The 14,188-nt window shown below is 29.8% G+C and overlaps 1 protein-coding gene and 1 long non-coding RNA gene across 5 annotated transcripts in view; one reads left to right on the forward strand and one right to left on the reverse strand.

The window, feature by feature from the left end:
- LOC127239700 (cycloartenol synthase-like) overlaps positions 1-14,188 on the forward strand; it is a 21,921-nt gene continuing 7,733 nt past the window's right edge. The window contains exons 1-16 of one of the 4 annotated variants that reach the window (XM_051257967.1): positions 1-255; positions 969-1,178; positions 3,208-3,297; positions 3,377-3,568; positions 4,077-4,161; positions 4,252-4,418; positions 5,005-5,193; positions 5,265-5,501; positions 6,094-6,216; positions 6,292-6,390; positions 6,461-6,517; positions 6,610-6,800; positions 6,889-7,066; positions 7,139-7,219; positions 7,749-7,832; positions 8,005-8,143. In XM_051257967.1, coding sequence (XP_051113924.1) covers positions 49-255; positions 969-1,178; positions 3,208-3,297; positions 3,377-3,568; positions 4,077-4,161; positions 4,252-4,418; positions 5,005-5,193; positions 5,265-5,501; positions 6,094-6,216; positions 6,292-6,390; positions 6,461-6,517; positions 6,610-6,800; positions 6,889-7,066; positions 7,139-7,219; positions 7,749-7,832; positions 8,005-8,118 — 2,304 coding nt within the window. In that variant the 5' untranslated portion in view covers positions 1-48 and the 3' untranslated portion in view covers positions 8,119-8,143. Of the gene's footprint in view, positions 263-968; positions 1,179-3,207; positions 3,298-3,376; positions 3,569-4,076; positions 4,162-4,251; positions 4,419-5,004; positions 5,194-5,264; positions 5,502-6,093; positions 6,217-6,291; positions 6,391-6,460; positions 6,518-6,609; positions 6,801-6,888; positions 7,067-7,138; positions 7,220-7,748; positions 7,833-8,004; positions 8,144-14,188 lie in introns of those variants that run through there. The other 3 variants (XM_051257971.1, XM_051257968.1, XM_051257969.1) reach the window with 3 other exon arrangements.
- LOC127239707 (uncharacterized) lies at positions 5,964-8,101 on the reverse strand. The gene is made up of 2 exons (XR_007836217.1): positions 7,962-8,101; positions 5,964-6,815 (listed from the first exon to the last, which is right to left on the reverse strand). It is a non-coding gene; the product is annotated as an uncharacterized LOC127239707 (long non-coding RNA).

A 14,188-nucleotide genomic window follows, 5' to 3' on the forward strand; every position in this document is an offset into this window, starting at 1 on the left:
GACCGACGGCTTTGCTTGACCTTCTTCTTCAGGGCCCCCACAGCCGCCATGTGGAAATTGAAGTTCTCCGACGACGACGACGGCCACCGTCGGTGGCTGACCACCGCCAACCGCCACGCCGGAAGGCAGTTCTGGGAATTCGACCCAACGCCGCCCACTCCCCACCACAGCGCCGCCGTCGCGCAGGCCCGTCGGAACTTCCAGGCCGGCCGCCGTAGCATCCGTCAGAGTTCCGATCTTCTCATGAGGATACAGGTCACATGTATTGTCTTATGTATATACTACCCCTATTTCAAATCATTTAGGTTGCGTTTTTTTTCTTTTTTTTTTAATTATTATTATTATTATTATTTTTTTCAAGAAAACATCGAAGAGAACAGTCAAAATTTACTATTAATATCTTTATAATAATACTCTCCCAGCTATTTTCTATTCTCCTAATTGATATTTACATGTATTTTAAACAATTAATTTCTTTTTATAAAAATTGACAAATTTATCTTTTATATTGTGTAAAGAAAAAAATAAATATAATAGAAATAGAAGAGTAAGTTTTACAGTATAAAAATAAGAAAAAGAACAATAATTGTTGGGCTGAACATTTGATCGTGGGTCTTCTTTTCTCTTTTAAAATCATGTGAAAAATATAATTACTAAAAAAAAGTAGGTAAATTTAACTTTCAAATCTCTATATTCCAATATTATGCTGTATTTTATTTTTAGTCTGTCCATACGTGATACAATATTTATAAAATTAAAAAATATTTGTGACTTCTGTTTGTAGATAAATAAATAAATAATATGTATTTCTAACAGATTAACCTTTTAGGTGAGTCGATCATTTACATCATCTAACATGGTAGAGTTCGAGTTCCACCGTTTTCTCATTTGTCGTTGTTCACGTGCAAATTTCGTTTACCGGTGTTTATCCTATAACTGCTGTCGTATATAACATATGTGTCTTGCAGTTTGCTGAAGAAGACGAGGTTTTCAAGCATAGTGGTCGGAGTTATGGTAGTAGCAGCGGCAACGACGGCGGCAGCGGCAGCGGTGATGACAATACGGAAAGAGTGGTGGATGTGTTGAGAAATGGGATGAAATTCTACTCAAATCTCCAGGCTGAGGATGGACATTGGCCTGCGGACTATGGCGGCCCTCTTTTTCTCCTTCCAGGCTTGGTAACATATAACATAAATACATTTTAATGCTCTTTCTTTCTGTTATTCAAATTTATTTTTATTTTATTTTGTCATATAAATTTATTTTATTTTATTTTAGTAAAAAAAATACATTTTTTTTCTACCTTTCTTAAAAAAAATAAATTATATTTACCTATTTTTTTAAAAATTTGTGCTCGATCAAATAGACATAAACTTACATGATGGAAGGAGTGTATTAATATATGTATATATATATATATTTAATTTGAAATCAATCTATTAATCTTCTTTTGGCGGTGATAATTATATTGAATGAGAGAACCGATGGAACATAGTAGATAGACAACAAATAATAGTCTCTCCGTCATCCAATTATATTTCTCATTCTCTTTGTAGAAATAATACTCCATTTGTTACAAAGGGAATGAAGAACAAAATTGGACGACCGCAGCAGTATAAGTACAAAAAATGGGGTCTGTTTATTTGTAAGATTTTAAGTTTGATTTTACTATTCCAACTTTCTTTTTTCTCCAAAAACATCAAATCAAACACTCAATTCTTATTTATTTTATTACACTAAAATTTAATTTTACATTCAAAACATCACATCAAACAACTATTTCAATTAAAAATTTTACTATTCAAAATCAAAACCCAAAATCAAAACATCACGACTAAACACTATATTAAATCAAATATATAGTTGTGCTATATGGATGCACTATTTGAGCTGAGTTCAACTATAGATTGTATTGTTTTTAATTATGACATATAATGTTCGTTATATATTAATATAAATAATACAACACATAAACAATTAATATATGTTATAATTATAGACAACACAATCAATACTTGAATTCAACATATATATATATATATAATGTCAGTCATACTGACATGTCTAGGTATTTTTATTTAACACGTGTTAAATATAAGCTTGTGCTATTTTTATGCTTCACTGGAAAATCATAATAGACAAGCTTGTTCTGTTTTTATAATTCAAATATGCAGAATAAAAATATCAACATTATAATGTTTTGTTTTTTTTTTTTTTTTTTTCATTCAATATAGTAACCAGATCGTTTTAATTTTAGTAATAGTCGTTCTTACAAATATTATTATTATTTTTTATATCTTACTTATTATTAAAAAAATACTAAATATAATTTAAATAAAGTAGAAATATATCCAAAAAATAAAATTATAAAATATTTATTTTTATTATATATCTTACTTATATATTTATTTTTATTATATTAAATCCGTATAAAATATTAATATTTTAAAATTTACATTAAAAAAAAATTGATATAGTTTCTGAGTGAGTATTTAATTTTGATATGTATTTATTGGCAAGGGAATATTTTTATGCAAAATAGAACAAAATTAACATGTGTTTTTACAAAATTGTGCCAAATTTTTCATATTTTAAAAATTGTATTCAACTATCTCATGCTTTCATAAATTTTCCATTTAATCCATCAGCTGTCCTTATTTAACCGTATATGATCTGCACGTGTTTGAGAATCTAACTTTCTAAATTATACTCATTCGCAAAGCCCCGGTCAAACCTATTTCTAAATATGTATAAAATATTAATATGTTTTTTAAACTCTGCACTCTGAAGTAAAACTCCGATCAATTTAATACTTACAAATATATATATATATATATATCAAACATTGATTTAATAGGAATAAAATGTTGAATTTAATTTATACGATAAATGTTTCATAGGCTACAAAAATTTTCTACTGTGATAAACAAGCTTTTTATAATATAATGTCCAGAAATTATAATTAGAATTTTTTTAAAAAAATAAATATATTAATTGTTAAAATTGCATTTAATAGTTCTAACACATATTGGCTGAGAAGATATAAAAATTGGGTTTTTTTTTTTTTTTTTTTTTTTTTTAGAAAAATAGTAAAAGAAAAAAGATGTATTTGATGTTATATTTTTTTAAACATCATTATTAATAAATAATACAAAAAATTCCAAAACTATATAAATAAACAGAGTTATAAGTATCCATGTGCTGCAGATAATAGCGCTATTTATAATGGATGCTCTAAGCTTAGTTCTACCAGAGGAGCATCGCGGAGAGATACGCCGGTACCTCTACAACCATCAGGTAATAAACCATACTTCGATGTTGGCATAACTACTTCTATGTCTATCGATCCATCGATTTTCAACGGAAGAGTCTATAGAACGAAGAAGACGGTGGATGGGGCTTGCACATCGAGGGACATAGCACTATGTTCGGCACCGTGCTCAATTACGTCGCCCTAAGGCTTTTAGGCGATCGACCGGAAGATGGGGCAGTGAAACGAGCAAGAGCATGGATTCTCAATCACGGTGGTGCTACCTACATTCCCTCCTGGGGAAAATGTTGGCTCTCGGTACGTCACTACAAAAAAGTTGAAATTTAGTTAAAAATAAAAATTTTCGTAGCAAAAGGTAAAAATTCATAGCAAATTTTTTTTTGCGATAAAAGTCATTTCGTCGCCTTTACTACATTAGTAATAGTCTTTGGCGAAAAATATGACTTTCGTAATGAAAAATAATTTTTTTTGCAATAAAAGTCAAGAAAGGAGATATAGATACGAAAATCATTGCTAAACTATTCTAGCTATAAAATTAAACTTCATAACAAAAGAGTTTTAGCAACAAATATATATGATTTTTGTAGCCAAATTATTTTAGCTATGAAAAATAATTTTGTAGCTAAAATCCTTTTGCTATAGATATATAATTTTCTAGCAAAAAAAAAAAATTAGCAACGAAATTAATTTTGTAATATATAATTTATTTTTAGTAGTGTGTATAGTTTGTTGTTGCTCATGCCTTATGCTATCTTTATTTATCGACTCTTTTGTTTGAAAGGATGTTGTTTTCTTATAAGTATAGGTACTCGGTGTGTATGAATGGGACGGGAATAATCCTTTGCCGCCGGAGTTGTGGCTCCTCCCTTATTCGCTTCCTATTCATCCGGGTACGACTCTGTTTCTGATTATCAGCGAAATTTGTAATAAATTTATATGATTCTACCATATTTGTTTTGCGTGACGATACACGAATGTAGGTCGGATGTGGTGCCATAGCCGGCTCGTGTACCTCCCGATGTCGTATTTATACGGTAAGAGATTTGTAGGCCCAATCAATGCCACTGTACTCTCCCTCCGAAAAGAGCTCTATACTCAGCCTTACCATCAAATCGATTGGGACTCGGCAAGAACTCGATGCTCCAAGGTATGCCATGTAAAGATACCTATATAAAAGATTCATCTTGCTTCAAATAAGAGCTGACAACAGGTCGATTCGTGTCGGATTGAATGTTTTAAATTAATTAAATAACTCAAACCGAACTCGACTCGTTTATTATCATATCGGGTTCGTGTTGACCCGTATATATAATTAAAACAAAATCCTTGATTCAAATTAAATTATTTTTTGTCATATTGTCTTGTGTTATGTTATTTTTTTTTGTTATAGTATAATGTGTACAATGAATTAGGTTGAGTTATTTAAAGTTGAACTTAGTTTAAGTTAATATACGGACTAATTATATTAAATTATAATTATTTTACATATATAATAAATATATTAATATATTACAATTGACTTGTTGTATCAGATTCAAGTTGACAGTTTCAACCTTAACCCTACTAGTGTATTATCGTGTAGGGTTCATATCAATCCGTATATATAATTGGATTGAAATTCTTGACCCAAACCCAATTATTTCGTGTCGGATTCGTGTGAGGTTGTCGTGTCGTGTTAGTGTTTGCAAGCTCTACTTCAAATGACGAGAAAATTTAGTCTACTCGACATATAGGAGGACTTATACTTCCCGCATTCGCACTTACAAGACATCCTATGGAAATGTCTACACGAATTCGCCGAACCTCTTTTCAAACGATGGCCATTCTCGAAGCTAAGAGATCGAGCTCTAGGAACGGCAATGGACCATATCCGGTACGAGGATGCCAACACGAACTACCTTTGCATTGGACCCGTAAACAAGGTAATAATACTTCATCGAGTTTTTCTTTCCTTTGTAACAACCTCGGTGGCTAACACGGTTTCTTTTACAAGGTACTCAACATGCTTTGTCGCTGGGTCGACGACCCAAACTCCACATCAGTGATGCGACACCTCTCGAGAATAAAGGACTATCTATGGCTGGCCGAAGACGGCATGAAGATGCAAGGATATAACGGGAGTCAGATGTGGGACGTCGTTTTCACTGTCCAGGCGATGCTCGCGACTAAACTACAGAACGAATACGGTCCAACGATCGAACGGGCTCACAACTTCATCAAAATATCCCAAGTGAGTCTATGCAATAAACTATCGGTGTTACTCAAACTCGGTTCTCACTAGGGGTGTGCAAAATTACCGATTTGGATCTATCAACCGAATTCGAATTAAATTTAAAAATTTGAATTCGATAATTTGGTAATTCGAAGAATATTCGGATATATCGAATTCATTATTTTTTAAATTAATTCGAATTTGGTTTGAACAGTTTTTTAACTCGGATATACCGATTTCGAATTCAAATAATTATTTTATTTAATATTATGTATACATATATTTTATTTTTCAAAAAATTAATTTATATAACACCAATACAAAATTTATAATTTTATAATATTTAATTATATTAGTATACTATTTTAAATAAATTAAGAAATTTAAATCATCATAATTCAATTTTTTTTATGTTCATATTCAGTTTGATCAATTTCATAAATACCAAATTCAAATTAATTTCGAATTGAGAAATTGAAATTGAATTTGGTCGAAAATATTTTTAAAAACTTTCCGAAAAAAATAGAATTCAAATACCCGAATTACCAGTTTCGTTTTCGATGCACACCCCTGGTTCATACGACTAACATAGCATGTTTCGACTATAAAGATTAGAGAAGATAGTTCCGGGAATCCAAGCTCTTGGTATCGCCAACGATCGAAAGGCGGATGGCCCTTTTCGACTACAGACAACGGCTGGCCGGTCTCCGATTGCACATCAGAAGGCCTCAAGGTTCGATCCTTTTGCAATAGCACACAAATCAAACCGTATAATTTACTTATCGCGCTTCTAATCGAAAATGTGCAGACAGCGCTTCTTCTGTCGCAGTTGCCGTCGGAGATTTCCGGAGAAGCAATAGCACTAGATAAGCTACACGACGCAGTCGACTTGCTTCTTTCGTTTCAGGTAGCAATCGAATGTTACATTAATTTCCACGAAAGCCTCAACGGGACATCGTCATTTTTATCTGTCGCAGAATAGCAGCGGAGGATTTGCATCGTACGAGCTCACAAGATCCTACGCCTGGTTGGAGGTAAACCACACGAAACAAAAACGAAGCCATGTATTAGTATTACCGGGAAAATAAAAATAAAAATCTCTATGATTGAATAAATCCATCGACAGATGATCAATCCTGCGGAGATCTTCGGGGACATAATGATCGACTACCAATATGTTGAGTGCACATCCGCAGCCATTCAAGGCTTGAGGCTATTCAACAAGATGCATCCCGGATATCGAGCGAAGGATATTTCAGTGTGCATCAAGAACGCTCTCAAATTTGTCGAAAGCATTCAACTCTTCGATGGTTCATGGTAATACAACAAATCCTGCACAAACATACCAAACTCATTACAATTCAATCTTATGATACTATGCTGTTCATCGGAAAACAATGGTTAGGTACGGATCGTGGGGCGTGTGCTACACCTACGGGACATGGTTCGGGATAAAAGGGCTGATCGCAGGCGGGAAGACGTACGAAAACAGCTTCCACGTGCGAAAAGCTTGCGAGTTTCTTTTATCCAAGCAACTCCCCGGCGGGGGATGGGGCGAGAGCTATCTATCGAGTCAAGATAAGGTAAAAATTTATTTTCGACACTTGAATATACTACTGATCAACTCCAAAAAATGATTCGATTCACGACAATAGGTGTACACAAACTTGCCGAACGACAAAGCGCATGTCGTGCACACAGGATGGGCGTTGTTGGCGCTCATCGAAGCAGGGCAAGTAAGTGTGTTCATATGTGTTTTCCAAATCATTTGGTTCAACACGAAAATAAAAATAAAAACAAATATCTCGTACTTATGGTCAATTATCACTCTTATCCTTTAATTATAACTGCTGTAAAATATATTCCACATATGTCACTTTTTGTGACTTTTATCATCTGGCCACACGTCAAGCTCACGGCAGATATATTTTGTCATGAAATATATTTTACATGTGTCACTTTTTCGTGATTTTGTACTCTAGCTGGGTGTCAAATTCTTAACGGTGTCAATGCTAATGAGACTTGCGATATGGAGGATGAATATCGCGAAAATGTGACACTTATAGAATATATTTTGTGAGATAACAAATAAAGAATAATAATGATAATGGACATAACATATTTATTGTAATTTTCTCTTATTTGATTGATTTCAAAACTTTGGATTCAAGCTTTTTCTATTCTCCAAAACCAAAAACAAATAGAAAGACATAATAGAACATGAGCAGCAGATTGAATAATTTTCTAATATTTGCGATGGAGCAGGCACAGAGGGACGCAAATCCGTTGCATCGAGCTGCTAAAGTGCTGATCGATGCTCAAATGGAGAACGGAGATTTTCCACAACAGGTGAGGGAAAATCCCCAATCCAATCGAGGAAAGTATCAACATAAGAATGAATCGAATAATCAATAATAGCAACACGCTTGAGATCGATGAAATTCACATCCAGATTTGAAATTGAAGAATTAAACTCACCAAAATATATCTCGATTTGAGTGAATTTGGTTCATCTTTGCAGGAAATCGTCGGCGTGTTCAATAAGAACTGCACGATCAGCTACTCGGCGTACAGAAATATCTTCCCCATTTGGGCGCTCGGAGAATATCTCAACAAAGTGCTGCGAACCGGATAGACTAATTGTTGTTGCAAATAAAAACTCTTTTTTTTTTTTTTTTTTTTTTTTCTAAAATGGTCATCCATCGCGCGGGACTCGTAGTCTGCAGTTGCTGACGGACTAATATATCATCGGAAAAATAGCATAAAACTCTCAAATGGTTTTCCGAAATTGCTGACTCCCTGTGGTCCAAAAGTTCCATAAAACCGGTTTCTAAAACGTTGCTCATTCTTTCTAAATTGCATTAACGGTGTTAAATTTTTACAGAGTGACTGTTATACCTCTGTCTTAATTCTCTTTTTCTCTCTACTCTATTACTTTTCTCTCTCCTTCCCCTCCTCCTTCAAGGCCTTATCTTTTCTTCTCCTCCCAACCCATACCGTCCACCATTGTTTTCTTCCTCCACCACCGCCGGTGCTCAACCACCGTCCAGCCTCTTCGACTATGCGCCCAAACGCCGCTAATGCAAACTGCTGCACCATCATGATTTTAGCTGCCACAACCACCTTTTTCAACTTTTCAACAGTCATCACAGATTATCACAATTTCAATAGTTTTCTTCCCTGCACTCTCTTCTCCTTGCCCAACTACTTTTCTTCTCTATTTCCCCTCCTTCGACATCTTCTTCTTTTTTTTTTTAAAAAAAAAAAAAACTCTAAATTCCAAAATTAATTTCTCCCATTTTCCAAAAACCCGATCTGTAATCACCTTGATCAGCCAGGCTGCCGCACACGACCAGACGCCACAGCGAAATAGCTCCGCCTTCGACAACAGCTAGCCACCCACGCTCCCAGGCCACTGCCGCCACAGTTTTTTTATTCTTTGTTTAATTCAAACTTTAATTTTAGTTTATGCCATTGATGGTGAAGAAAAATATCCCGTTCTTGATTCTTCTCAACACAAAAATACAATTGCAAACTCACTTTGATGAGTATATTGATTTTTTTAATTTTTTAGTTTGGTATTTTTTGTTTGGGATCTTGTTTAAATTTTTTTTTATTTTTATCAAAAGAGAAAGAATTTGTTCCAATTTGACAGCCACCGCCGACCACAGCTCATCGCCGTCCAGTCGCCGCTGTCTGTATTCACCTCGGTCTTCCACAGCCTATCCCGGCATCAATCATCTGTCCTCTGTTGTTTAGGAGATGAAAAAGGTGAAGGAGATGAATATAGGTGTATTAATATCTAAGAGTATTTTTGTAATTTTACACAGTAATATATCAATTTTCGTATAAAAAATTGCAATATGAGCGCGTGAGATGCAATCGCCGTTCAATCCTAACTGATGGGGGATTTTTTTGCAACATTTTAGAAACCATAAGTAGATTTTATGGAATTTTAGAACCATGGGGATTTTCAACAAATTTGAAAACCAATGGAGGTTTTATGCTATTTTGCCTATATCATCACCAAATAGCTGTCACGTCAGGACACATGGGAAATTATTTTTATTTTTTATTTTTTTAATTTCATCAAATCTCTTTATAAACTGTTCTATTAATCTCATAAAAAAATAAACACGCCCCGAAAGTCCACTCTGAACACACGGCACGAGAAAATCGTGCTTGAGCCTCAAAAAATAGGCTCGAAAATTATCGGGGTCGTACCTGACCCGGCATGCTAATGAATCCAGCCATGTCTGGACTCATGAAAGTCGAGCCGTGTCTGATCCAGTCCAGCCCGATTTTTAAAATTAATATTTAAATTTTAATAAATTTCTATATATATATAGTAATTTTAAAAATAAAACAAAAATTAAAACATGGCTGCAAGGTAAAGGTTTTAGTTTATATATATAGTTGTTGGTTCAATTCCCACTTCTAATTAATTCAAAATTAAAAATAAACAAAATATTTTACAAATTGACAAAAAAAAAAATAAAAAATCGAGTACGGTTCGATTTCAAATCGGGTCACTTTGTGTGAAAATAGTCTCCCAACTAAAAACTAGTCCTTCAAAGTATCACTGATGTGACGATGACATGTCAGCCGCGTCAACGACGCGCTCGCCTGGCACTGAAGGACCATTTTAGAAAAAAAAAAAAAAACTTTTATTTACAAATTTTTTTAAAAACAAAATTCACTTAAAATCATAAAATAATATTGTATTGTTTTGATTTTGAATTTAAATTTTTTAATAGAAAATAGGTATTAACCGTGCAAAATTATAATAATTTTTATTATAATTTTATTTTTGTTTTAATAATTTGAATTTTAGAAGTTATATAAATATTATATAAAAAAATAAAATAATTATGCCCTTGCTAGCTACATAGCAGTATTTAGCCATATTTGCAGCAATAGTATCATGCAAAATGACACATTTTTTACGCAATAACAGCATGCAAATAGTAGCATGTGATTCTACATCGACATCATAACATGAGCATTTATTTTAATTAGATCTACTTATTCTCCCTTCCGTCCTAAATAAAATACCTTCTTATTTTTTATTTTTTTATTTTTTTTGTCTATTTTATATAATTTGTTATTGTTTTTAAAAAATAATTATATAATTTAATTATATTTTAAATTTTTTAATTTACAATATCTCAATTTTAATATATTAATTAATTATATTTTTCTTAGTTTCTGGTATCTATAGTAATATAGATATTTTATTGGGAACGCAGGGAGTATATTTCTATTGTATGCGTTGTCAATATATATGGAGTTTGTTTGATTTTTAATTCAAAACTTCTTTATATTTTTTTATAAAAAAATGTCCTTTTTGTTTCATCATATTATGCTTAAAATTTTTGTGGACGGAGTTTTTAAAAATAATACTACTTCTGTCCGGTTTTAAGGGTCTTATTTATTTTTTTTTTATGCGTGTTGATATTTAAATATTAATTATTATATGAAAACGGAGTACAAATAAAAAAAAAATTACAAAAATATTTGTAATAATATTTTATAAATTATTATAATGATATTTACGCAAAAAATTATACAAATATAAAAATATTTTTAATATTAATACGATGAAGCGAAAAGTTAAAAAGACCCTCATAGGCGGATGGAGAGAAAGTATTTTAATATTATTTATATACTTTTTTTTTAATTTTTTTTTATTAGAATAGTAATATAATTTTGGGATTAAAGTAGATTATGCATAAGAAATATGTGGGATCCATTATGGATAAACAGTGAGTATAAATTTAAAAAGAATTATACCTTTCTACTAAATATAACATAAATATATTTTTTAATAAATAGACTAAAATAGTAAAATAAATATATTTTTACAAGACAAATAAAGTATATTTTTTCGGTCTTATATCTATTATCTTATTTTATTATTTTTATATGTTACAAAGTAAATGTCTTGTTACCATAAATAGTAAATATAATTTTTACATCTTTATAAAACTATAATCAATTATCTATTATCATGACATGATTGTTATTCTATCGGTTCCACCTTTATCATGTCTCTTTTGTTTTCTTTTAAAAAAAAAAAATTATTACGCATTTTAACCAAATTTTAAATTTTATAATTTATAATTTTTTTTAATTTTAATTAGACTAAATATAATCTCAATTTAAATTTATAATTATTTTTATTAATATATTTTTAATTATTTTCTAATCATATATCATAAATTCTTACCAGATTAACTCTTATACGAAACGTACTCATTGTAATTAAAATATTCTTCCGTCCCATCTTAAAGGTCTCATTGTAATTATTCATTAAATTTCATATCATAAAAATATTCTTCCGTCCCATCTTAAATTATTATTTTTATTATTTTTTATCTCATTTAAAAATAAAAGAAATGATACTTTAGTATTAGAATTTAATTTATAAATATATCATTACAGGACAAAAATGACGTAATTTCCTAGATATTTTTACTAATCAATAAAATATTATTATTTCTTAATTTTTTGCAAAATCTCAAACAGATACTTTGGAATAAGATAGGAGGAAATATGTATCAATTGATGGATTGAGGCAGAGGAATTATTGGCTATGATATTTCAATATTATTTTTGAATTGTGATTTCTCAAAAATAATAATAAAAAATATAAAATATTTTATAAAAATGGTTAGAAAGTCAAAAAAAATTTAAAATTTCAAACACTTATTACAAAAAATCAAAAAAAAAAAAATTCAAATACTATTACAAAATATCAAAAATCAAATATTTAAGTTAAAATACTATATTTTATATTTTTTATACATTTACCCATAATACTACAACAACAAAATAAAATAAAATAAAATAAAATAAAATCATTTTATCTAAAATCTTCGTATGAATGGAGCCAAATTTATTTTTACAAAATACATATATATTTTTTAAAATTAAAATTTAAACAAAAAAATATTTAAATTCCAATACAAATAAAAAAATGGGTACTAGTTCGTGGATGTGCATATGATCACTTGATCAGTATCGACGTGTCTTTTAAATAGGTGCTTTGCTCAAGGACGTGTTGATTGGAAGTTTTTTTTTTTTTTTTTTTTTTTTTTTTTTTTTTTTTTAATTTCATTAATCGTTATACAATTATCATAATTTTGTATAGAAGTATATTATTTTTATTGTAAAATATTATATTAAATTATTATTCAAATTAAAAATTCCAAAAAAATTATTAATTATTTTATTATACATCTGTCACAATTTTATTATTTTTATACATTGATCGTACATAAAAAAAAATTTTCCAATCGCAGGGAGTTACACTTCATATACACCACAACAAAGTATATTTTGTACATGTCATAAATTCGTGATACGACACAATTTTGCTAAAAATATCTTATATATTTATATTTTATTCTCCTTCCGTCCACGGATAAAATATACATTTACTTTTGACACAGAGTTTAAGAAATAATAGTATTTTAATTATAATGGGTAGGTAAAAGTAGTGTAATGACATTTTTGTGCTTGCCTTTTGGTATAAAAGTAATGATGTGATGTAAAGTAAAAGTATTTGTAGAAAAAAGTGGGATATTTAATAAAATGATTACTTTGTAATTGGACGTCCCAAAATAGAAATATATATACCTTGTAGCTGGACGGAGGGAGTATATATTTTATATTATCTAATATTGTGCCATATGTCATTTAATAACAACAGCTCGTGGATTTAACAAGACTTAAACCTTATACGCGATCAATGTACTGAAATAACAAAATTATGATACATAAAGAATATATTTTGTCAAAGTGACAATTAAAAGAAAAGAGTAATAATTAGATATATGTATATTTTTTTCTAAAAATAAATAAAAAATATTTCAAAATAAAACTAAATTTAATATTTTTTGAATAAAAAATGTTTGACATATAATACTTATATACTCTAAATAAATATTCTATACATTTTATGTTGTAAAAATATACATTTTATGAAGTATTAAAATAATACTTTCTTCATCCAGCATAAATTCTCTATATTTGTGTAGATACAAGAATTTAAGTAAAGTATAATTAATAAATAATTAAAAAATATATTAATAAAAAAGTTATAAATTAAGATTAAAAATACTCTCTCCGTCCCACCTATCATGTTCACGTTGCCGTTTCTGTCCATCTTACATTCATGTCACTTTACTTTTTTGGAAAATGATTATACACTTTAATCTCATTTTAAACCTTTTAATTTTATTTTTTTAAAATTTTAATTAAACTAATTAATTATCTTAATCTTAATTTATAATTATTTATATTATAGGATAATTATTTTTATTAATACATTCTTAATTATCTATTAATTACACCCCTCATAAAATACTGTGTTTGTAGACACAGTACGTGAGATGAATGGAGTAATAAAATATAAAATTTAAAATATGATTATACTTTTTGAAATGAGAATTTTTTTTTTTGGTATTATTTGACTTTGAGAATTTTTTAAATGAAAAATATTTGAAGGACACTACCCTCACGACATATCCAAATTCTATTCAATATATATATTTATTAAAATTTAATTAATATATATTAAAATAAAAATAAAAATTAAAATTAAATAGAGATTTATTACTTCTGCGCCCCCCAATACATATGTCTCACATATTATTTAGGGTTATCTCATCTTACCATCTTTTCATTTATAGTCTATGCAG

Source organism: Andrographis paniculata, unplaced genomic scaffold, assembly GCF_009805555.1.
Source record: "Andrographis paniculata isolate CXL003 unplaced genomic scaffold, ASM980555v1 Contig78END, whole genome shotgun sequence".
In the NCBI taxonomy this organism is placed as follows: Eukaryota; Viridiplantae; Streptophyta; class Magnoliopsida; order Lamiales; family Acanthaceae; genus Andrographis; species Andrographis paniculata.